This window comes from Sebastes umbrosus, chromosome 15 (genome assembly GCF_015220745.1).
Source record: "Sebastes umbrosus isolate fSebUmb1 chromosome 15, fSebUmb1.pri, whole genome shotgun sequence".
NCBI lineage: Eukaryota > Metazoa > Chordata > Actinopteri > Perciformes > Sebastidae > Sebastes > Sebastes umbrosus.
This window is the reverse complement of record NC_051283.1, coordinates 21,700,235-21,724,547: the sequence shown is the minus strand read 5'-3', so window position 1 is coordinate 21,724,547 and position 24,313 is coordinate 21,700,235. Positions and strand designations below refer to the sequence as shown.

At 40.3% G+C, this 24,313-nt stretch overlaps 3 protein-coding genes and 2 long non-coding RNA genes across 5 annotated transcripts; 4 read left to right on the top strand and 1 right to left on the bottom strand.

Annotated features, from left to right (window-relative positions):
- The first annotated feature begins 1,690 nt into the window (after positions 1-1,690).
- LOC119502941 lies at positions 1,691-4,746 on the top strand. The gene is made up of 3 exons (XR_005210219.1): positions 1,691-1,760; positions 2,233-2,237; positions 4,736-4,746. It is a non-coding gene; the product is annotated as an uncharacterized LOC119502941 (long non-coding RNA).
- A 781-nt stretch (positions 4,747-5,527) lies between these two features.
- Positions 5,528-8,166, top strand: LOC119503553. The gene is made up of 3 exons (XM_037795395.1): positions 5,528-5,710; positions 6,307-6,783; positions 8,142-8,166. The coding sequence occupies exons 1-3, from the start codon at positions 5,556-5,558 to the stop codon at positions 8,164-8,166; spliced, it is 657 nt and encodes a 218-aa protein (XP_037651323.1). The 5' UTR covers positions 5,528-5,555.
- A 2,621-nt stretch (positions 8,167-10,787) lies between these two features.
- Positions 10,788-13,131, top strand: LOC119502939 (protein rapunzel-like). Its single transcript, XM_037794263.1, has 2 exons — positions 10,788-10,855; positions 12,115-13,131. The coding sequence occupies exon 2, from the start codon at positions 12,160-12,162 to the stop codon at positions 12,844-12,846; it is 687 nt and encodes a 228-aa protein (XP_037650191.1). The 5' UTR covers positions 10,788-10,855; positions 12,115-12,159; the 3' UTR covers positions 12,847-13,131.
- On the bottom strand, positions 12,758-24,305 carry LOC119502940. The gene is made up of 6 exons (XR_005210218.1): positions 24,174-24,305; positions 23,865-24,013; positions 20,371-20,514; positions 20,151-20,280; positions 13,397-13,432; positions 12,758-12,894 (listed from the first exon to the last, which is right to left on the bottom strand). It is a non-coding gene; the product is annotated as an uncharacterized LOC119502940 (long non-coding RNA).
- On the top strand, positions 14,477-22,232 carry krit1 (KRIT1 ankyrin repeat containing). Its single transcript, XM_037794258.1, has 17 exons — positions 14,477-14,701; positions 15,926-16,095; positions 17,090-17,246; positions 17,452-17,544; positions 17,637-17,766; positions 17,847-18,090; positions 18,287-18,402; positions 18,583-18,726; positions 18,823-18,979; positions 19,436-19,543; positions 19,684-19,840; positions 20,149-20,300; positions 20,384-20,550; positions 20,699-20,786; positions 20,881-21,087; positions 21,570-21,686; positions 21,896-22,232. Exons 2-17 carry the CDS (start codon positions 15,994-15,996, stop codon positions 21,983-21,985), a joined length of 2,229 nt encoding a protein of 742 aa, XP_037650186.1. The 5' UTR covers positions 14,477-14,701; positions 15,926-15,993; the 3' UTR covers positions 21,986-22,232.
- Positions 24,306-24,313: the final 8 nt, after the last annotated feature.

Below are 24,313 nucleotides of genomic sequence, written 5' to 3'. Positions count from 1 at the left end.
CAATTGAGTTAAAGGAAAGGCTGTTACTTGCTTCAAGAGAAGTAGAGCCAGATGAACAGTACAGTTCCGAGCTCATCCAGAAGAAATTCTTGAGGTCAGTTAGTACTGGGCTGTTAAGTGACCATATCAAGTTTCAGTTTAAGCCTTATCTCGATGATCAGAGGGTGACAGATGAAATACTCATCGACAGCATGAATGAAGCTGCTAGTGTTGAATCAGAAAGACAATCCAAGCAAAGGAAGAACACAAGCAGCAATGTCCCAAAAGTAAATGAACTACAGACAGAACGGATCGACGAACCGTGCCCGTGTACGGTACGGAGCGTTCACACTAATCAATCGAACTGGATTTTGGGGACAAGTGGACTCGGATCCGGGTCCAGTTCCCTGATGTGAAAGCAGACTTATTTACATATAAAGACTGAAAGTGTTTCTAAAAATGAGCCGCAAACTGAACCAGTCTGACTGTAAACTGATCTCACCAGGAAATGGACACAATAATTAACAATGTGTGTGCGTGTAGGTGTGTAATTAGTGTCTAGGTGTGTGTTGTTGCGTGCCATTTTTGGTATGGTGTTCTTCAGAACAGAACTGGTTGAACCATATTTACCAGAAACAAAAAAGACTTTCTGTTCCAGCACGTCATTCATGATTGTCATCACACCTTCACACATTCACTCAGCTGCTAAACTTCACATTAAATGAGGTGTTTTCTGAATGTAGTTTGGTCTGATGCTTCCGTGTTGGCAGTCTGCTGAAACATCGTGGTTAACGTGAGACGAGTCCGACGGTAGCAATGAGGGTCAGGGTTAGGGTTCAGTGACCTGAAATTCGCCTGAACATTTAGTTTCAGTTAAGTATCGTGGTTATCATTATTAATTATTAATGACATTATTGTTGTTAACAATTAGCTTTAATGATGCAGAGCGGGCGGGTCGTGATCCACATGCGAACAAACCATTAACATTAACATTCCTGTCCTGATTGGACCAGTCCGACCATATTCCAGAACAGTTAACAATAAACCTTCAGACTGAACCTCTGAGTTTCTGTTTCTGTATGTGATCTTTATGTGTGTTAGATATGCAGTGGGTTAGAAAAGATGGTTAGTTTGCATGCAAGACCTTGTCTATGTGAAGCATAAACTAAACACATCAGATATGGCGAAGCCAGTTACCCAAAAATCAAATACAGATAAATCACCACCGTCAAACTCAATGAATAACATTAAACATATTAATACAGGTACATTCTAGAAATCAAAGTTTAACTGTCTTGCCTAGCCATGTGCGATTGCTAATGCTAAGGCCCAGTACGTCACCCCATGGAAGAACAGGGTTTGTAATTCCATGTGTTGAAGTTGTGGTTCCAAGTCAAAGAGGTCGTCTTTGCTGTTAGTTTGGTTAGCTTGGTGCTAACTGTGAGAAGGCGGGCGCTCGCGTCTTCCGCCTTTGATTCCTTTTGTTGCTATGGCTGTTTCCTAACAGAACATAGAATCAGAGAGCAGAGCTGCTTCCGGTCTGGAGAGCAGGAAGAGAGCTGTGGCTCACCTCCAGCAGCTGGTCAGCTTGGGTGAGGAGGTGAAGACGAAAGAGGAGGAACAAAGAAATTCCTCTGGTTTTGTTCTGTGTGATTTTCACACCTAGGTGCGAATGTTAGAGTGGCCAATGGAGATTGAACTGAGCTTGGTCCACTGACCAATGGTAAGGATCCTGAGACAGTTCACTGTGTCTGCCACCCGAAATGGCAGGTCCCTACAATGTTGTGTGAAATAGTGCTAGCCGTTTGCTAATGAGGACATTCGTAGTGTAACCAACAGGGGCCTGCTAGGATATAAGTTGTGAGTGTGCAGAATGTTGTCAGGGTTAATGTGTTTTGAAGATTATACAGGAAGCAGACATTTTATGTTTATTGCATGTTCATAGCGAACGTGAATGTTTATAGCGCGTCATTCAGCAGACGTATCGGCAGTATGTAGCCGCGCAATGCTATTGTGCTGTGTTTCTGTGTTTCCAGAAAAAGACTGAAATATATATTTTTTAAACTTATGCACGCCTGGAAGTCACTTTGTGTCAAAGTGTGCAACAAATATTGGAGGCACCGCTGGGATGATCAACGCCGTGCTCAGTGTGACAACGTGGACGGGGATTGCCTTTCACTGACGTCGACGGGAGAGCGCGTCATCGGGGGCGCAGCTACATCAAACACAATGGATCTGGAGGAGCTGGCTGAGACCGTGTCTCAGAGACTATGGCTTTTGCAGCTGGATCAGCTCAAAGAGGTGTGTGATGCAGCTGAAATCCCGAGGGGAAATGTCACAACAAGGTGAGCATTGATCAGACAAATTACAGAATCCATGGACGATGTGATTAATGATGAAGAGGAGGACGTTGCAAGGCATCATCTAAAAAAACTGCTGAAAATAGTTGAGCAAATCATAGAAAAGACTGGAAATGCTCATAGTGAAGAAAACACAGAGAGCATAGCACAAGATAGCCAGAAAACGGCTGAAGAAATGAGTTTAGAGGAGAAATACAGCTCCAGCTAAATAGTCAAGCGCTGCAGGATGAAGTTAGGAGACTGAGTGAAAGAGTGAACAGTGCATCTCCAAGCCAAGTTTCAGCTCCACAGAGTGTGTTGCCTCCAGCTGTGAACAGGCTTCCAGAAGTGACAATAAGGAGAGAATTCAAGATCTGTGGTCAGATAGGGGAAAAGGGACAGAAGGACAGACTGTCATACACAAACCTGATGCATCAGATGGACAAAGGCCTGAGTAAAGGACACAGTGAGGCTGAAGTCATGGAGGCTGTGGTCAAGTCAATCAGTCCAGGTTTGAGTCTTCGTGATATGCTTGAGATAAAAAGTGACCTTACCCTCCCCCAGCTAAAGGTCATATTAAAGGGACACTTCAAAGAAGACAATTCTACACATCTATATCACAGACTAGGAAATATAACACAAGACAGTCGTGAGTCTCCTTAAAACTTCCTCTTTAGGGCAATTGAGTTAAAGGAAAGGCTGTTACTTGCTTCAAGAGAAGTAGAGCCAGATGAACAGTACAGTTCCGAGCTCATCCAGAAGAAATTCTTGAGGTCAATTAGTACTGGGCTGTTAAATGACCATATCAAGTTTCAGTTTAAGCCTTATCTCGATGATCAGAGGGTGACAGATGAAATACTCATCGACAGCATGAATGAAGCTGCTAGTGTTGAATCAGAAAGACAATCCAAGCAAAGGAAGAACACAAGCAGCAATGTCCCAAAAGTAAATGAACTACAGACAGAACGGATCGACGAACCGTGCCCGTGTACGGTACGGAGCGTTCACACTAATCAATCGAACTGGATTTTGGGGACAAGTGGACTCGGATCCGGGTCCAGTTCCCTGATGTGAAAGCAGACTTATTTACATATAAAGACTGAAAGTGTTTCTAAAAATGAGCCGCAAACTGAACCAGTCTGACTGTAAACTGATCTCACCAGGAAATGGACACAATAATTAACAATGTGTGTGCGTGCAGGTGTGTAAGTAGTGTCTAGGTGTGTGTTGTTGCGTGCCATTTTTGGTATGGTGTTCTTCAGAACAGAACTGGTTGAACCATATTTACCAGAAACAAAAAAGACTTTCTGTTCCAGCACGTCATTCATGATTGTCATCACACCTTCACACATTCACTCAGCTGCTAAACTTCACATTAAATGAGGTGTTTTCTGAATGTAGTTTGGTCTGATGCTTCCGTGTTGGCAGTCTGCTGAAACATCGTGGTTAACGTGAGACGCATTCCTGTCCTGATTGGACAGACTGATGGAAACCACCTGGACCTGGACCTGGTCCAAGATCTGGTGCTGGACCTGGTCCAAGACCTGGTGCTGGACCTGGTCCAAGACCTGGTCCTGGACCTGAGTTTCCTTAAACATGTGATCAGTCTAACATATTAAAATATGACACATTTATGTTGGAAATGTGATGAATGGTGGTAATAATATTTTCAATTGATGATTTACATGTGATCTAATTTATTCTGGGTTTAGACTAGATTTAGTTGCCCCAAATTTCTCAGTTATGATGAGGGTCCAGTCCTGAGGACATGTACATGCAATTCATAGTTTTCAGACACGTGACACACGCCGCTAACTGGAGGGCAAAACAATGGACTAAGATGGCGGCTCACAGTGAATTATCCGTAGCAGGGAAGCACAAGCCTGTCAACTTTCCATCTGTTCAAAGCCACGAATATTTAGATCATCTATCAACATCAGAAAAACGAAGATACGAGCACAAACTACAGGTTTTGGGGACCTGCGATCCATATACAGCACCCGCCGCAGTATTTATTTCACTAAAAACAGCGAAGTCGCTGCCAGAACTCCACTTTGGCGATGTTTATATTTATCTTGTGGAGACTCCCTCACCTTACACGGTCGCCAGGATGAAAGCCTACAAAAGTACGGACAGTTACATGTATTTTCGATCTGGATGGGTCAATAATGCTGCCGTTTGGGAGGTGAAGGACAAGAAATTCTTCATTGTCAAAACAAAGGTGAGTTAACTAAAGTTAATTTTAGCTAGCTATCTGACGTTGATTCGTGTGTGGTTAGTTTCAGGATCACTGTAGTCAGCGTTGGTAGGACAGTAGTGACAGGCAGTATTCATTTGGTATGGTTAACACAGTGTCTAATGACATATAAGTCTATTGAAAACTTCTTTTTTCGATGTCAGGTAAACCATTCCTACAGATTAAATGAGCCGCCACTGACAGCCTGGGTTGTTGTGGAGAAGGAGGGACTGGTGCGATTTGGCCACTGCACCTGTATGGCAGGTTTAGGAGAGGTGTGTTCACATGTGGGTGCCATACTCTACGCTTTGCTAGCAGCTGTTAACAAACTGAGTGGCACTGCATGCACAGATGAAGCCTGTGCCTGGAATGAGCCTAGTATGGCAGCCGTAAGGACAGTAGGGTATGCACCAGGGAGCCAGATAGCTTTCACAAAGGCCCAGAGAAAGAGATTTGCTGATGGTTGCGGTGACCTTCCCCCTGCCAAGATTCCACCTCCAACCACAGATGAATGCACAGCATTGTACAATATGCTACGTGTATCAGAAGACACTGAAAGGGAACCTGTCAAAAGCTCCATTTTGTCTGTTGTCCCTGGCCATGCAAAGAGGTACATTCCTCGGGCAATGCAGCTGAACATCCCTGCATCCCTAAACAAGATGTACAAGCCCCAGTACAGGTCACTGTCACACCAAGAACTGCAGGCAAAGAGTGAAGAGATCTTTACAGAGTTGAGCATAACAGAAGAACAGGTCAGTCAGTAAATATGGTTGAAAACGTGCATATCAGGAATATCACAGGGACAAGTAAATAGGATAGCTCAAGTTCAGAAAACATTTTTTTCCACAGAATTCATTAAAGTTGTCTTTTTCACATTTTCCTTCAATAAGATTTAATTAATCACTGTTTTGTTTTGTCACATATCACAAACTTAAATCAACCTTATTCAATTTTAGTGCCGTGTCATACAAAAGGAGACAAGACTACAATCAAAATGTGCCATGTGGTTTGACCAGAAGGCAGGAAGGGTGACTGCGTCAAACATCCGAGCAGCCTGCCACACGGACCCAGACAAACCAGCTGTCTCCTTGCTGAAGAAGCTGTGCTATCCTGTGGCCTTCAAGGACCCAAACAACAACACACCACATTCTCTCAGGTATTCATATCTACTTTTCACTCAATGAAAGCTTCACACAAAAATGTAATAATCAGAATTCCCAAATATAACAAAACCATAAGAGTGACAGGGAGGGTAAGCATGGCAATGCGCACAAAAGTTTTTGAATACAGCCTTAAAACACTCTTCTTTCACAGCGTTCAGGCTTTTACAAAAACACTTCTTAAATCTACTGTACATGCAGACCACTAGCACAGCAACACGTTTCGAGTTGCACACTTTTCAGGCAGCAATCTTTGGTGCCTGAAAAAGAGTTGCCTCCTGAAAAGAGTGCAGCTCAAAACAAACTGCCATGCAAGTGGTTTGCATGTGAGTTTCAGACAAACAGGCTGTGAAAGGATGAGTGTTTTAAAGCTATATTAAAAACTTTTCTCCCCATTACTTTTGTAATTTACATCCACTTATCATCTTGCTGGTAATATACAAATGATCAAGATAAATAACACATCTGCAAATAAAGATGTTATTTGGACTTCTGAAAGTAATGTTACTGTGATATAAGTGTACATTGTTATGGTAATAATTTCTTACTGTCATTTTATATTTAAGGTGTATATCATTTTTTCTGTTTTTAGGTGGGGCATTGAACACGAGAGAAAAGTAGTTGAGGAGTACACCAAGATGATGGAAAAGTTCCACACCAATCTCACTGTCAAGAAGGCAAGGCTGGTCATCAACCCCCAGTACCCATGGTTAGGGGCATCCCCAGATGGCATACTAACATGTGACTTCCATGAGATGGGTGTGTTGGAGGTAAAGGCACCCAGCAGCCTTCAGAATAGCACTTTGATGGAGAAATGCAAACAGGACAGCATGTTTTGTCTCCAAGAGGTTGAGGGGAAGCTTTCATTGAAGAGGGACCATCAGTACTTTTGTCAGGTGCAGACTCAAATTCACCTGACACAGGCAAGCTACTGCGATTTTGCTGACTGGGGACCAGGGAAAGAAGGCAAAGGGGAAATCCACATTGAGAGAATACTGCCTGACACTGACTTTTTTGACACCATGTGTGAAAAGGTTCACATTTTTGTACAGAAATGTGTCATTCCAGAGTTAGTAGCAAAAGTGTTTACAGCTCCTGTTCTACCAACATCCCATGATACCAGCAAACCATCTGAAAGCAAGGGCTGTTACTGTGGGCTGCCTGTCCTGCAGAATGAAGATAGACTTGAGTGTAAATCAGGGATTTGTAAAAGACAGTATATCCACAGAAGTTGTTTAAAACTTGACACCTCGCATTCAAAAATGTCAAGTTGGAAATGCAGTGACTGTAAGCGGGAAATAGCTAAACAAAAGAAGGATAACAGGAAAAAAACGTAACAGAATAGAAGTTTAAAGTGTTTTATTTAACACAGACCACATACTTTGAGGCATATGTACATGCATAGTTTTTGTACAGAGATGCATATAGTTATGAAAGAGAAATGTGTCTTAAAAACCCAGTTGAACCACTAATAACACAAACAAGTTTTGTTATATAGACTGGAGTGTCTCTCTGTGGCACATATGCTTGTGTCATGACAACATACAGTAAAAAAAAAACATACTTGTGTAATAACATACTGTAAAAAATGTTACACTTAAAGTGACTGTTTGTAAGAATCAGAATTGCTTGTTAACAGTGACACCTGTGGCCGTTAAGTCAATGAAAGTCAGCGTCCTGTTGCTCGCGCTTGTGCTTGCTGTAAATAGACATGAACGAGCATCGCTCAAAAGAGTGAGGCGACACACGTCAGCTAAAACCACAATATCACTCTATATTTCAGCTGCGTGGCAGTAATGTTAGCTGACCAGACGGAGGTCTCTCCATGAATCACTGCTGATCCTAGTGTTGGCTTTTCCTGCCTCAGCCTCCCGACCGCGGCCGGAGGGAGACACCGGTACCCGGTGAGAGACGATAACATGTGTTCGTAAATTTTTTAAAAACGCAGGAAGTCCAAGATCGCTGACTTCCTGTTTGCCGAAAAAATCTCAAAAATATTTAATCCGGGTATGTGGATGTGAGCAATGACATACTTGAATTTCGTGACGATTGAAGAAACTTTTTTCATGAAGTCAAAACTGCAGCTACTGGTGACAAAGTTAAGAGCGAAAAACAACAACGTTACTGGGTGAGCGATCTAATCGACGTGAACGTCAGAGTTTGGGTGTGTCCCATTTTCACGCATGGGAAAAGATGCTGTAAAGACAAACTTATTGTCTGTGTTATTTATTAGTTTTGATGTGAATTATTCACACTCTACGGTGTTGACTCCATTAAGTCAGAAAGATTAGTGACATGGTTTGATTTGATTAAAACCTGATTCTATTGAGCAGGTTCCTCAGGCACGGCTCAACAATAAGAATTGCTCACATGCAAGTATAATGCCACATTGGGCTCGTAAATCTAACAACTTCCTGTTTCCTTTAGGTGGCGCTATGACTACCACTCATAATTGAACGTATACGTCTTGATGCTGGGACTCTTATAAAACATGTCAAATTTGGGGAAGATTGGACAATGTATAGTCAATTTACAACAACTTCCTGTTTCCTGTAGGGGGCGCTATGACTTTCACTCATAATGGCACGTATATGTCTTCAGGCCAGGACTCTTATCCAGCTTGTGAAATTTGGGGCAGATCGGACTATGTAATGTCAAGTTACAACAGCTTCCTGTGTCATGGCGAAACATCAAAATTCAACGCGCCGCCACAAGAACGCCGTTTCACGAAAACACAAAAGCTTCACAATTTAGCATCATGAAGGTGTTGAGATTCTGCTGCCCGACTTTGAGATGGATCGCTTGAATCCTCTAGGAGGAGTATCGCAAAGTTCCATACCAAAAAAGTGACAAAATGGCGTGTGTGTGTGTGAATGTAGTACATGGAAAACTCTGCAGATGTTTTCTTGTTTAGTCACACATCACTACGTGGGAAGTCAAATATTACATAACAGACGTGTTCTTGTCCTGTTGAATAATATTTGGTTAGCTGTCAATACAGATTTTATATCAAGAGTGTGCAGAAGAGAAATTCCTGCGTTTTTTATGAAATGATCAGACCAGGTGAATCCAGGTGAACGCTGGGAACTAATCACACTTACTTTGACTTTTAGCTGAGCAATGCAAACTTTTATTTCTATAAAATATACAGTAAAGCTAATGGAAAATGTGTTTCTCAGTGTGCTTAAAGCTAATGATACATTACCCAACATCCGGTTGTAAGTAATTATATCGACAATACTGTTCATTAATTTGACATTAGTTTGATTATTGTTTGTTGTTAAAGCCTCTAGTGAAGTTGACATAATATGATTATTAAACTATTTTAAAGTAAGAGGCTTTTGTGTGCAGGAAGCTGAGCCTTCCACAGTGTAATTCTTTACATTACCACCTGATAGCACCAAAGTGATACATCTTAAAACCTGGCGGGCTTATAAGATAAGTGAAACTTATCAATTCTGTTTTTATCAACGGAGTCTGGCTGTTTTGAAGAGAGCATAGATAAGTTTCACTTTCAGTTCAGTTCCCTGATGGAAGGGCTGTCTGACAGCAGGATAAGGTGGTGAAAATATTCTAAATATAGTTTACACTTAAATGGATATTGTTTGTTTTAGGTGGGCCTTTCTTTTAGTTGGTTAAAATATGTTTTGCTGCCGGCCCCGTCCACAGCAGTACATTGCTTTGCTCCCATGCTGGTACTCCTGTCTGTTTCTCCAAACTGGGAGCGTGCATCTACCATTCTGTTTTAAAGTAACTGTGTTTGAGTGTATTTTAGCTGCTTTGTGTTACATGCCAATACATGCAGATAAAGTTTTATATAAAGTATACATTAAGAGTTCATTGTTGTTGCACAATAAAACCGAATGACACAAAAATGAACACGTTCAACTTATAGAAGAAAACATTTCAATAATGTCATAAATAAAGGTAGAAATCTGAATTACAAATGGGTTCATATTTTGTTTCTGTAGCTATAGCACACACACACACACACATACACACACACACACACACACACACACACACACACACACACACACACACACACACACACACACACACACACACACACACCTTTCTCCAGAAAGACAAAACCAGCTCTGGATACTTCTGTTGAATTTCATTGTATCCCTCAGTATCGGTCTCTGCATACCTTTTGCAGGCTGAACTGTAAGAGATACAGGGGAGAGAAACATTTCTTTTTTTAAACATATTTTTTGCTATATTTCATGTTTACATTTGCTTGTTCCCTTCAGTTGCACCTCATATCCTTATTGTATAATTTTGGTCATCGTGGTTATTGATATTTTAGTTTCAAAGACTATGTGAATGTGTGAATGAGAGTCAAATTAAAAGCGTTTTTTATCAGTTAAGGTAGAAAAGCGGCACATAAGTGTTGTCAACTGCTTTTACCATTTATGTGATTTATATATCCAGGCTACTTTGTGTTACATGCCAACAAATGCTGATGCATTTTTATACAAACACTATGAAAACTGTTCCTTTCCTTTGACACTGTGTCTGGAAAGAAATGTTGCTGTTGACAATTTCGAATGTAATTTAAAAAAAAAAAAATCCTTTTATCTCGAAATTTAATTTGGGTGAACTAACCCTTTTATTTCCCAGTGCTTTGTGAGTGTGACTACGAAAAGACATGTTCAAATGTATCAGTCTGGACATAAAATGAAGGAATATTATCATATTTGCTGTGTTTTTATAAAAAAGCTGTTTGCAATGTAATTTAATTTAAGTTTTCGTATCATTATCAGTGATACTCAGGACATAAAAGTGATTCTGTTTCCTGGTTATAAAGTGTGTCTTTCACTTCACTGATGATATCTGTGATATCTGGTCACCCATACTGGTTTGGGGACCAGTAATTAAAACAAACAATGAAAAGGATACATTCAGCAGGTCATTCAGCATTCAGTGCCTTTGTTGCAGCCTGTGGTTGGAGGCTGCAGCCGCAGTGCATCTGGAGGAACTCCCCTCACCCAATCAGCAGAGAGCATGCATGAGTCACTTCCTCGTGTTTACTCCCTTATTTGGCAGAAAGGGGCTGTCCTTGTAGGGAGGAAAATGGTCAAAAGGAGAGTCAGAAGGCTTCAGTAGACAGAGTGATTCCAACAGTTTTATCTCTGGTGAGTAAACATTTGTCATCTCTGTGCTTTCTAATCTATGATCTGAAGGAGGTTTAAACTCTGTGTGATAACTGAGTCAGCTAGGAATGATGAAATGATGAAATTTTTCCTGCAGGACAACATTGAGAAGGATGATTAATGTCAAAGCTATGAGAAAGATGCATCACAGATTGATTTGGGTCTGTGGTCTCAGAAAGTAGTCGCAGATTTCTGACTGAAGTGCTTTATTATAAACAATATAATATAAAATAATTTCCCAAAACGCAAGACATGCTTAATTTTTAACAGAATCCTTAATTCTGACATTGTGGAAGAACAAAAACAAGTTTCCTCTTTAGCTGCAACAATCAGTCGATTAATTGGCAAGTATTTTGATGATAGATTAATCGTTTAAGTATTTTTATTCTTTTTTTTAAAGATAAAATACCAAAAATGAACTGGTTATGGCGTCTCAGATGTGAATATTTGCTGGTCTTTTTAGTCTTCAATGATATTAATTTAGATATCTTTGGGTTTCTTATTGTTGGTTGGACAAAATAACAGATTAATCAATAATATTGATAAAGAATATTGATTACTTTGAGCCGTATTCCTCCTCTGCTCACATGTTGAAGCTCTGTGCATTGCTGCAGACAACATGAGCCCTCATGCAACCTGTTGTCAGTAACACACTGTAAGATGACACCTTCTACAATATGGCAATCGTGCAGCAGCTGGTGACATGTGGGCTGTAGCACCAGCAACCTGAGAGTCAGCCATGAGCTTGAAGGAAGAGTATGTAGCATTTGGGGGGATCTTTTGTATGTTTTCTTATAAAATAAGAATCGTTTTGTTTTTGTTACCTTAGAATGAGCCGTTTATATCTACATACGTAAGGGGTCCTTTTCACGGAGCCAGCTGCCATGTTTCTACAGTAGCCAAGAATGGACAAACCAAACACTGGCTCTAGAGAGGGCCATTCGCGTTTTCATGTTTTCGCGTCGGCCACAGTTCTCCTACACACTTGGCACATGGGAGAAGTTTAAGTTGGTTGCAATCTGCAACCTCACCGCTAGATGTCGCCAGATCCTACACGCTGCACCTTTAATTTCTAGGGTCATGCAAGAAGAAGCAACTTTTGAAACCCTATGTGACTAATGCGTTAGTTAAAGCTTTAAGATTGTGGTCTGAAGATAAAGCTACCATGCAGAGTACGGATTCAGTTTTAAAGATATATTAAAGATATATTTTAAACATATGGTGCTTTTTTGTCTCTCCAGACACTTCGTGTCAAACATTATCGTGGCAGAAGAAAAGCAGCAGTGATGGCTGATGCACAACAGATAAAGAAAACTGCAGCCATGGTGCTGGGCTGCGTGGAGAAGGTGTCCTCCTTTGCCTCCTCCATCCACCCCATCTTCGGTATAGTCTCCTCCCTGGTTCGGGTGGCTCGCACGGGCCTGTTTCAGGTAGAGGAACACCCTCTGGACAAGGAGTTCCAGCCACTCCACTCCAAACTGGAGACCATCCACGAAAAGAACCAGCAATGCCTGAGGCGGATCCGCATCGACGAGGTGAACGAAACCTACGGCAAGTACGAGGAGTACATCAAGCACCAGTACACTGCCTTCAACAACATGGTGGCACAGGTGAAGAAAGATCCACACAACACCGAGGACCACATGAAAGACTATAAGAAGATTTATGAGAGAGACAAGAGTGACATGAGCCTGGATGTGTACTACCATGGTGTGATGGGTACCAAATTGCTGTTTGGAAGAACCCTGCTAAAGGTGTACCTGGACAACTGCGATGGCAACCGTGAGATCATGGAGCGCCGCTGTTCACACATCACCCACCTGTTCTACATGGGCCTCATCGCCCTCATGGCCTACACAGCTGTTACAGAGGACGACGAAAACAAGGTGCGGGAGAAGTGGACCAAGAAGGTGGCGGACATCCAGGAGAAGATGCAGGAGGTGCTCAGTCAGTGCAAAGACGACTCGTCCTGAACATGGACCAACAGAGAGAGGACGTCCAGGAACAATCTCTACTCTCAGCTGTGGACCAATGAAAAAAAGACAAAATGTGTTATAATATATATCTGAATAAAACCAAAGCCATGCTGTCCTTTGTGCACTTGCATTTTAGTTATTGCATCAACATTGTGTATGTTATATTTTTGCTCCAAGAGACCACTATATGTTTCAGTTGCTTTGTGTTACAGTACATGCCAATATATGCTGATGTTTTATACAATCTCTCCAATTAAAATGTACATATTATTGGTCGATAAAGCTGTATATTTGTGAAATTCATTTCATCCACACTAAAACCAACATTCTATACATAATAAAGCCATGTTTTCTAGTTAGTAAAATGTGTTATAAGGTTGTGTATAGAGGCATAGCTCTGAATTCAACATGGATTAATAACACACATAACTTCTAGAAATAACACATCTTAATTATTCTGTTGAATATACCTAACCCCACATAAGACCACTTTCAAGATGCCAGATATACAATTAACTCATAAAAACAATTTCTTTCCATTCCTTACCTTCATTGTCGAATATTACAACAGGTAGAAAGATGCCTGTCAAAAGGAGATAGGAGATTCAATACATTTAGGAGGTAGGGTAACATGCTGGTTAGTTTAATATTTAGCTATCTAACTGAGTTGGGGGAAAAATACGAAAAAAGAACACTCTCACCAAAAATCAGTAATGGGTTAAATATAATGTCTCTAAAATTTACTTTACGAAACAGCGCTTAATTTAAGGGAATTTAGCAAGTAAATCCAGTTTAGAAATACTAAAAAAATCTGCAATAATATTTATTTCTGCCGCACTGAGTCCCCCTCACCGCCAGAGTACTCTGTTGTCCGACCGCAGCCGCTGTCATGAAACGTAACGCGATTCCTCTGTTTGTCTGTGTGCAGCCTAGTGATGGGAATTCCGGCTCTTTTTAGTGAGCCAGATCATTTGGCTCAGCTCACCTAGAAGAACCGGCTCTTTCAGCTCCCAAACGGCTCTTCGTTTTACCAATTCTGCATTTTAGAATTCAGCCAAATTTAGCACAGTTTTGACCTATGATTAGTAGGCCTATGTGTGCACATATATTACTTAAATTATTAAATTTAATTATACTAAACCTTATAATTTCCAGAATATCATAATTTGACATGCTGCTTCGTTTCCGACTATCACTCATCTTATCTGCTATTCGCGCACCACACTCATCTCTCTCTTTCTCTCCTCCTCTTCCTCCTGGTCTGTAGCTGTAGACCGTCAGCGCACCGCGCATCCCCGCCCCTCCCTGCTTGATGTTATGATGCCCCTGATTTGCATAAAGTAGATGAGCCCTCAACTTTGTGCAAATGAGGAGCGGGCGTTGTGACGATCCACTTCTCGAATCGCGACGCCACGCTACCAGAATGCATCGCGCGGCTGCTTACATAGACAATGAATGGGGAGCGTGGAAAGCACGGAGGCTGTGGACACGTACCATCAGTGCATGGAGTGCCCGTGGCTCGGAGAAGATCGTCCTATCATTCTGCCTTGAATTAATTAAAGAAAAAAAAAAACAGAAACGGCTCTCGGACGGGAACCGGCTCTTATCGTTCACCTAAAAGAGCCGGCTCTTTGAACCGGCTCGTTCGCGACCAACACATCACTAGTGCAGCCGCCCTGCCCAAGTTACAGTTACAGGGCCTGTCTACTACTTTAACCCCAAATATCTGCTCTGGAAGTTCACCTGGAGCAGTCTCCCTAAAATGGACTGTTAAATTTAACAAGCGGAACTCCCTGAGAGCAGAGAAAAGCTGTGTTTGGTGTGTTTGAGGGGAAAAGTCACGTCGCTTTCGGTAAGTTTCATCTTGCTCAACGAGCAGGAAAAGCGGTGGTGGTGATGGGTGGTGTAGCATCCAGCAGCTACAGCTGCTGATTCAGTCCTAAAAGTTGATTTGTGGACGAGAAATGTGTCAATACTGGTTCGATCCATCAGCTCAGGGTGTAGTCTTGAATATAGCATATGATATACTTTGTGTGATAACTGTTTAAAGACAACAGAGTTTGGTTTCCGGGGCGTGACCTGCCTCTGAACTCAACAAGTTGATTTCTGATCTGAGGTTTACTTTCACTTTATTCATTTAATTTGACTCTTGCAACTTGTGTAATTAAAGAGTGGGTAAAACCTGAGGCCTGCACTGCAAATACCTGCAAAATGCATTATAACACGTTCATAAGGCATGGTAAAAGTTTCTATAAGCCAATGTGATGTCTTATAGACACAATCATTAGGCATAATAACAGGTGCCTTTACTTTATAGTATTAAGTAGGCCTATTCATATAAAGGGACGTTGTGTTTTGCATAAAAAGTTAGAGATATAAAGTATTATATTTGTAATATATTAGTCATATGTACCTCAAACGTTGCATTCAAATTAAGTGATGGCATTTTCACAAGTTAATTGGCCCTTTAAAGGTCCCATATTGTAAAAAGTAAGATTTTCATGTCTTTTATTTTATAAAGCAGGTTTAAGTGATATATTAATACTGTGAAAGTATCAAAACACTCAATCCACAGATAATTACACACAGCCCCGTATTCAGAAACTGTGCGTTTGAAACAAGCCGTTAGGATTTCCGCCATTTGTGATGTCACAAATCTACAATATTTAGACCATTTCACAGTTTTAAACGTAAACATTGTAAATGTGTCACAGTTTATTCCTGTTGTAGTGTATGTGAATAACATCAGCTGACAGGAAGTAAACATGGACACAAACTGTTTCCTAGCAAAGCAATTCTGTTGCCATTCCGTTGAAATGCGCTAAAACGGAGCGTTTCTGATATAGGGTGTAAACAGGTATATTCAGGCAGACAGTATGAGGAAAATAATGTGTTGTTTGAACATTAAAGCATATAAACACTAACAATTATTTTCATTATTGATTAATCCAACGATTATTGTCTGAATTTATAAACAGATATAACGGTTTATAAAATGTCAAGATTTGTTGTTAACAAGCTGGATGTCAGTGTTATGAGCATCAACAGTTTTAACATTTGTGATCTTGTGTTTCAGGGATGCCTCTCCACAGCATTTGGCCCTTGTGTAGAACGTTTTGTCGGGACTGAGAGAGAGTCAGCAGTATGGGCAACGAGGACCGCCTCGAGGATGTGTTTGTTGCTGTCATCCGCCCAAAGAGTCAAGTCAGCCTGAGCTCGAAGGAGTACAGAGCCAAAGCCTACGAGGTAAATGTGCTGAGCCTAGGGCTGCACGATTATGGCCTAAATGAAACTCACGATTATTTTTTTATCAATATTGAGATCACGATTATTTATCCCGATTATTCATTGATTTTAGTGACAAAATATTCTTATTGCACTTTCACATTTAAATAAACAGAGCTCTGCTTTCACTTCCATGTTGTGCAACATTTCTGCTAAACTAAGTTTCTTCTTCACCTGAATTCAGAATTCGTTTTGCGCGTCTGCTCTCTGTTGTATATCACTCTTCTACTCTGGAATGCAGCCACAACATTCAGGAAAGTTTTTCACAGGCTGTTGCTGTAGGGTGCATACTAGTAATGCGCCGTTCGACCCACCTGTCGGGCGGGTTCGGAGCTTCCTAGGAAATATTGCGGGTTGGGACGGGCGGGTCAAAAAGTGACAAAGCAGCATTCCAAGTTTTTAATAGCTTACAGAAACATTGCGTGTAATAGTATACGGTCTCTTCCCCTCTCTCTGTCTCTCTCTCAAACACACACATACCGGCTGGTTGAATTCAGAGCTGTGTGGTGGCACATCATTTTCATTAGGGCTGACCCGAATGCTTCGACCGTTGCCATGGTATTCAACCTCCAAATCACTATTCGAATGCTCCGTTTTTAATTTTTTTTTTTATATATACAAGTATGTAATAATAATATATAAATCCCAAAATAGCCCATGAAATAAGGAATAATCCTACAACATTATTCATATTTAACATTCATTATTATTAGTTATTCTCAGAGGGATATCACTGTTTGTAATGTGTAGAAGTGCGTGTGTGTACAGTAGTGTAGCAGCAGCCCAGTCACACTTATCCACCAACAATTTCCAATAAATAATTTCTCTAAATCCATACAATGAAACAGAGAATACCTACAACAGCCAATGATCTCTAAACAGGTGTTCAACCAGCCATTTAACCACATATCCAGTCCTGTATTTTTAACTCCAATTCCATGTTTCTTCTGTACAGATCTTGCTGATTGAAGTGCCTTTGGAGGGGAAGGAGAAGAAAAGAAAGAAAGTCCTCCTGGCGACAAAGATCCAAACAGCAGGAGACAAATCCAAATCCATATTGGATTATGTTGACGAAACAATCAGACCGATATCCAACAACCAAGGTTTCATAGGTGAGTGTGGGAGACATTTGTGACATTTACACTCATGAATATTTAAGATGTGCATACAGTGTCACCACTGCTGACTGTCATTTAAACCAGTGGCTTGCAACCTTTCTTGTTTGTGACTCTACAAAGTGAAGGAATAGTCTACTCGTGACCCCTTGAGTTGACCTCTAAGATTGGGAGCTGATCTAAACACAATATTGGGTTTCAGGAAAGCGTGTGGTGCATATGAAGAAATTCCCCCTCGATGGAGACAATGAAGGAAAAGAGGCCTCGCTTTTTGTCGTGCCAGTCAGTGTTAAAGGTGAGCAAAAAAATCTGTCTCACTAAATCGCTGCCTCAGATATTGTAAAAAAATAGTTTACATGCTGTATATTAATAAATCTCTCTGAACAGACAACAGCAAGCCTGTCTACAGCGCCGGGAGCCCAAGCTTCTACTGCTTCCAGGACATCATGCGGGTGTGCAGCGAGACCAGCGCTCACTTCTGCTCCATCACCTCCAAAATGCTTCTGGCTTTAGACAAGTGAGGGTGTATTGAAAACATAGTGTTCTCAGATGAGGCTTTGGAGAAGCTTTAACTTTGCCTCTTTGACCTCCGTATAGATGGTTAGCAGAGCAGCACACCGTGCCTCACGCCATCCCAGCTCTGTTCAGACCAGCGCCCGTTGAGCGGGTGAAAACCAACGTCAGCAACCCGGCCTACACTAGCGAGGGCAAGCTGAGTGACGAGGGTCTGCACATGGGTTACACTGCTCTGGAGATCAAGAGCAAGATGATGTCCCTGGAGAAAGCAGACATGTGCATCCTCAACCCGCTTTACGGCTCTGATCTGCAGTACACCAACCGGGTGAGTCAGCTGTTTGCAATACCAGGAGATTCGTTATAGAACATGAATGGGGAATGGATATATTTGATGTCATTTACTAGGGGAGATTGGTTGTCTAAAAGGTAGAGTTTTCTTAGTAATATAAATTTGGAAAAGGTGATTATTTTTGCACTGGGACCTAAATCAACCTCCAGCTTGTCCGGCCTTTTGTTTGCAGGTGGACAAAGTTATCATCAACCCGTACTTTGGGCTCGGAGCGCCCGACTACTCCAAGATCCAGATCCCCCAGAGGGAGAAGTGGCAACACGGTCCTAACTGTGTGGCAGAAGACAAGTGAGGCGTTATTACTGTCATCTTCTTTCAACTTCTGCACCTCTTTGTGCCTCATTTCTTTGTGTCACAGGTTTAGTCATAACCTGTGGAACCTTTACTTTACTCCCATTTCCTTCTTTTTTCTCCACTTTACATCATCCAGTCATGCTCTAAAATGATATTAACAATATTCCTCTGCAGGGAGCGCCAGTGGGTGGACGACTTCCCCCTCCACCGCAGTGCTTGTGAAGGAGACACAGAGCTGCTGTCTAAGCTTCTGGACAGCGGTTTCTCTGTCAAGCAGCTAGACAGCGACCACTGGGCTCCCATTCACTACGCCTGCTGGTGAGTCTGACTCTCACCTGAAGTATCCAAAAGTTCTTATTTTCAAGGATTTTGTTTTTTGTTGTTAATGATGAGTTGTGGTTTGGTTCCTTCCAGGCACGGTAAAGTCGAGGCGACCAAGCTATTACTGGAGAAAGGGAACTGTAATCCAAACTTGCTGAATGGCCAGCTCAGCTCCCCTCTGCACTTTGCAGCCAGAGGAGGCCACGCAGAGATCGTGCAACTCCTGCTGAAGCACCCCGAGATTGACCGGGTACGAAACGTGACGTTGTTGTTGTCTCAACATTTCTTCCTCTATATTTTTTCCCCAAAGCTGCAATGAATGATTTTCTAACATCTATTATAATGTAAACATGATATATTGGTGCCACAACTGCAGCTACGAGGAACAATGTATAAACGTTTTCATTTGTAATATCAGTAAAGCATTATAAACATTTTGTAGAAAAACTGGTAAACACAGAAAAACATTGACTGTTTTCCTTAACTACTTTTTAAAAAAAAAAATGATATGCTTACATTGAATCTAAATGTGTCCAATAACCGAATGTTAAAAAGATATGTTGTGAATTTGATTTATGTAGTAACTGCTTTATGTTGCTAATTTAGACAAAACATTTTATGTGTTATGATGCATTATAAAACATCTCACTATACAATTACGGTGGTAGGCGATAACCAGTAAACACTTTGACTTTCCCACCAACAGCACATAGAAGACCAGCAGAAGAGATTGCCTCTTCAGGTGTGTGAGGAGAACAAACAGAACGAATGGGAGGAGACGGTGAAGCTTCTGCAGCAAACCAGCAGCAAACCTGTGAGTCACACATCGAGTATCTCATGCAGCTTCTATTCAAGCTTCCTCACTCAATGGTGCTATCTCCTCAAGCGTAGTCCGAGGTGTCCTACAGATTTTTAACTTGGTTTTGTTTATGGTATGTTTTGTGTGTTCCGCAGTACGAGAAGGTGCGTATCTACCGCATGGACGGCTCGTATCGCTCCGTGGAGCTCAAGCACGGCAACAACACGACGGTGCAGCAGATCATGGAAGGCATGCGTCTCTCACAGGACACCCAGCAGTACTTTACCATCTGGATCTGCTCCGAGAACCTCCGTGAGTTCACTCAGAAGACACGTGTAATGAAATCGCACTCAAAAATCATCCTGTGGCTGTAAAACCAACTGTGACCAAACACCATGAGGAGAGACGTTTTATCAACCAAATGTTGTTCTGTGTGCTGCTTTTTTGTGCTTTTTTATCAGTGACTATAATACTAAAAGATTATGTAGACAAAATCTTTGTATCTTTCAACCTCAGAATTTCTTAACATCATGTGTACAATTAGCCTTTTTTTGTATATGTTATCATTGCAAAAGAAAAAAAAGATTGCGGTAACATTTGTGTGCATTTTGTGTTGTCAGACCTGCAGCTGAAGCCGTACCACAAGCCCCTGCAGCACCTGCGCATCTGGACAGAGATTGTGACGGACCTGACGGTGCTGGATCCTCAAAGAGAAACGCCTCAGCTCTTCCTCCGCAGGGACGTCCGGCTGCCTCTTGAAGTTGAGAAAAAGGTAGCTCAGCTTCTTGTTTATAGCCTTGAAATGCGGGATGGTGATGTTTAGTCCTCACTCCGCTACTCACTGTTTTGCTCCAGGTGGAGGATCCTCTGGCCATCCTCATTCTGTTCGACGAGGCCCGTCACTGCCTCCTGAAGGGCTTCTTTCCTGCTCCGGATAGCAAGCTGATCACACTGGCCAGCCTCCTCCTGCAGATCATCTACGGCAGCTATGAGAGCAAGAAGCACAAGCAAGGGTTCCTCAAGTAAGCTTCAAATCACATTTAAGCTTAAACACATATTGCCCTGACCTCTATATGAACCTTTTTGTCTGTGATATGTCACGCTCAAGTGAATTCTTGAGTCGCCGTATGAAGTAAAAAGCTGCATTTCTCTGCGTTTTGATTTCAACAGTGAGGAAAACCTGAAATCAATCGTGCCGATATCCAAAGTGAAAAGCAAAGCGTACCACTGGACCAACAGGATTCTGCACGAGTACAAAGTACGCTGGAAGTTTTCAATGTAAACATTCCTCCTTTAAGTCTTAAAATGAACTGCTGGCTTAATTGACAGGCTGTTCTCTCCCTCTCTGACAGGCCCTGAGCACCAGTGAAGGTGTGAGTAAAGAGATGCACCACCTGCAGCGACTCTTTCTGCAGAACTGCTGGGACATCCCGACCTATGGAGCGGCCTTCTTCACGGGCCAGGTTTACACCAAGGCCAGCGCCAGCAACCACAAAGTCATCCGCGTCTACGTCGGGGTCAACACGAAGGGGCTGCACCTCATGAATATGGAGACCAAGGTATCGCCATCTTTTATTCTAGGTTTTAAACACTAAATGTTCCAGATGTTACTTAACAATTTTGCTGCACAAGCTGCTTGGACAGTTTTAATAGGTGTTTTGTGCTTTTAGGAGGTGAAAACAGGATATACCATTCTCCATTTAATCCTCAGATTCACTAATGGAAATATTGTTCAAACCCGTGTAGCTTTATTTTAAATTCTATTTAAGTGCCTAAAGTTTTCTAGTATAACAGATGTCAGGCTGCATTTTGGGGAAATGTGTAGAAAATGATGAATAAAACATCTAGAATATCTCCATTTGATGTGATGGTGCATCATGCTGCCATAAAAACAGAGATAGAGATAGACTTAGTTTATTTTTAAGAATAATGTATGAGTTTTTCTTCTTTGTTTGTTTTCAGCTTTAATTGAGCATTTGGTGTGATGTCTTTCTTTAATGCATGCTCAATATGATAATCTGTTAAACGTCTGCACTCCCAGGCCCTTCTCATCAGTTTAGAGTACGGCACATTCATGTGGCAGCTTGGACACGCTGACCAGTACTTCCAGATACACAGTGGTGACAATAAAATGAACTTCATTGTGCACACAAAACAGGTAACTGCTTCAGGGCGTTTCCAAAACTACTCAAATGGTTTAATTTAAAAAAATAATTTATACCAATAATGACTGTAATCAGCCCAGAGTGCATTTATAAAGCTGAATATTTTGATGACGGGATGACAGCTCAAGTTTAAAATGTTCACATGTTGAAACAAAGTTAAAACCTAAACACTGTCTCACTTATGTTCATTATTTCCTTACAGGCTGGCCTTATTGTGAAGCTTTTGATGAAGCTAAGTGGACAGATAACACCAAATGATAAAAGCGCAACGGACAAATATGCTTATGGCTGAAAAACTGTTGAAGAAACCACAGCTGCCATAGATCCCAGTGCTGGTTATTCTTACCGACTCTCATTTGACTGCAATACTCCGGATGTAGAGCAAAGTCTGCCTCTCTCCACAAGCGCCTCATTTTGTATATTTGGCTTACTGATATCTTTCACAACCTCACATGGTGTATTTTGACGTATATTTTGAGTGCATGTAAATATGTTTATTTAATGCTTTGTTTTAATAAACCGATTGATGTATGAATGAGGATGGATTGGGATTTTGTATTGAAAACCTTGAACCACGTTATCTTTTATTAACAAAATGAAATTATTAATCTTATGGGATATTAAGCCGATGCAAATAGCTGTAAACTGAGGGAAGTAAAATAATAAGGAATGATGCAGAGTGTTGACATTATAAAGAAATCACTTTTAGAAAATAATTTCTAGGTGATATAGAGGATGCAACCATGTAAAAATTTGGTTAATATTAGAAATAGGCTGAGTACTTTGACTTTTATGTGATTAAAAGTAGCTAATATTGAAGTACTAAGCAAGATACTATAGAAATACTACATTAATGTAGCCAGAAAAACAGTACTGTGCATATATGTTGTGTATAGTATATAATATAAGACAATATTTGTGTTGTATGGCTATTAATTAAATATAGCTAATTAAAACCATAATATCTTTTGTGGGTCTTTTGCATTATAAAAATGTGATTATATAGGCTTCCAACATCTAAATTTCAAACTTAACTCGTGCTTTTACTGAAGATGTTAATTTTTCTTTTTTACTGTGCAAATTGCTAATATCTTGGAATTTAAAGCTGCTAACGTTACATCTTTATTGGTTAGCCTCAAATACACTATCATTTGACACACAAACTGCTAGCTAATTTTCCCCCAATAAATTATAAATGTCTTGGTACATATTGTATTTCAGTTTAAAGATTAAAAGATTAAAAGTAGCTAATATTAAAGTACTAAGCAAGATACTATAGAAAAACTATATTAATGACCTTGTAGCCAGAAAAACAGTATTGTGCATATATTTTTAAATAATAAGGAATGATGCACAGTGTTGACACTATAAAGAAATCACTTATAGAAAATCATGTTTAGGTGATATAGAGGATCCAACCATGTAACAAACTTTATATGTGATTAAAAGTATAGCTAATATTAAAATACTAAGCAAGATACTATAGAAATACTGCATTAATGTAGCCAGAAAAACAGTATTGTGCATATATTTTGTGTATAGTATATAATATAAGACAATACTTAAGTTGTGTGGCTCATATGGCTATTAATTAAATATAGCTAATTAAAACCATAATATCAAAGTACACTTAATAGCCCATGTCATAAAATAAAAACTGAGGTCTACTTTTAAGTTCACTCAGTCCATATATTAATATATATATATATATATATATATATATATATTTGTTTTTACTAATATATAGTTAAAAAAATAAATGAATCTTTATCTCAGTAAAGATGTTAATATATATTAATATATATATTATTTAATATATACATATTGAAAAAAAAATAAAAAAAATAAATAAATTAATCTTTATCTCAGTAAAGATGTTAATATATATTAATATATATATTATTTAATATATACATATTGAAAAAAAAATAAAAAAAATAAATAAATGAATCTTTATCTCAGTAAAGATGTTAATATATATTAATATATATATTATTTAATATATACATATTGATATATATTAACATCTTTACTGAGATGAAGATTAATTTATTTTTTTACTATATATTAGTAAAAACATATATATATATATATATATTATATATATAAAACGTTTAAAGCCAAGTAAAAACGATTTTTGATATTAAATTATCAAAAAGAAAAATCCTTACAATCAATCGATGGCGCAGTAGACCAGCACAGTGACGTCATATAGCCAGACATCGGTTCAGGTAGCGACAGCCAATCACAGCGGCGGTTCCTTGACGGACACGCGGTGAGCAGCCAATAGGAAGCCTCCGTTGGTCAGGCGGGGGCGGGACTAGTATATGACAGGTAGAGACGTTGGGGTAAATATTACCAACGGTTCCCACCAACCGTTGAGCGTCAGATGAACTGGACGTTTATCAGTCGTAGCAAACTGCTAGCTCATTTTCCCCCAATAAATTATAAATATCTTGGTACATATTGTATTTCAGTACCTCTTTGTGACGCCGAACATAAGTGGAACCTTTTAACCGAAAGCAGAAACATGTTTTTAAGCAAAGAAAACGTTTAAAGCCAAGTAAAACGATTTTTGATATTACATTTTCAAAAAAATCCTTCCAACCGACGGTGCAGC

Excerpts from the sequence above, each read along its gene's own strand:
- LOC119503553 (XM_037795395.1), top strand. The coding sequence starts at position 5,556 with ATGTGGTTTGACCAGAAGGCAGGAAGGGTGACTGCGTCAAACATCCGA. Across the intron at positions 5,711-6,306 it reads AACACACCACATTCTCTCAG|GTGGGGCATTGAACACGAGA; the intron begins GTATTCATATCT and ends TTCTGTTTTTAG. Across the intron at positions 6,784-8,141 it reads CAGAAATGTGTCATTCCAGA|GTGGCGCTATGACTACCACT; the intron begins GTTAGTAGCAAA and ends TGTTTCCTTTAG.
- LOC119502939 (XM_037794263.1), top strand. The coding sequence starts at position 12,160 with ATGGCTGATGCACAACAGATAAAGAAAACTGCAGCCATGGTGCTGGGC.
- krit1 (XM_037794258.1), top strand. The coding sequence starts at position 15,994 with ATGGGCAACGAGGACCGCCTCGAGGATGTGTTTGTTGCTGTCATCCGC. Across the intron at positions 20,301-20,383 it reads CTCTTGAAGTTGAGAAAAAG|GTGGAGGATCCTCTGGCCAT; the intron begins GTAGCTCAGCTT and ends GTTTTGCTCCAG. Across the intron at positions 21,687-21,895 it reads TCATTGTGCACACAAAACAG|GCTGGCCTTATTGTGAAGCT; the intron begins GTAACTGCTTCA and ends ATTTCCTTACAG.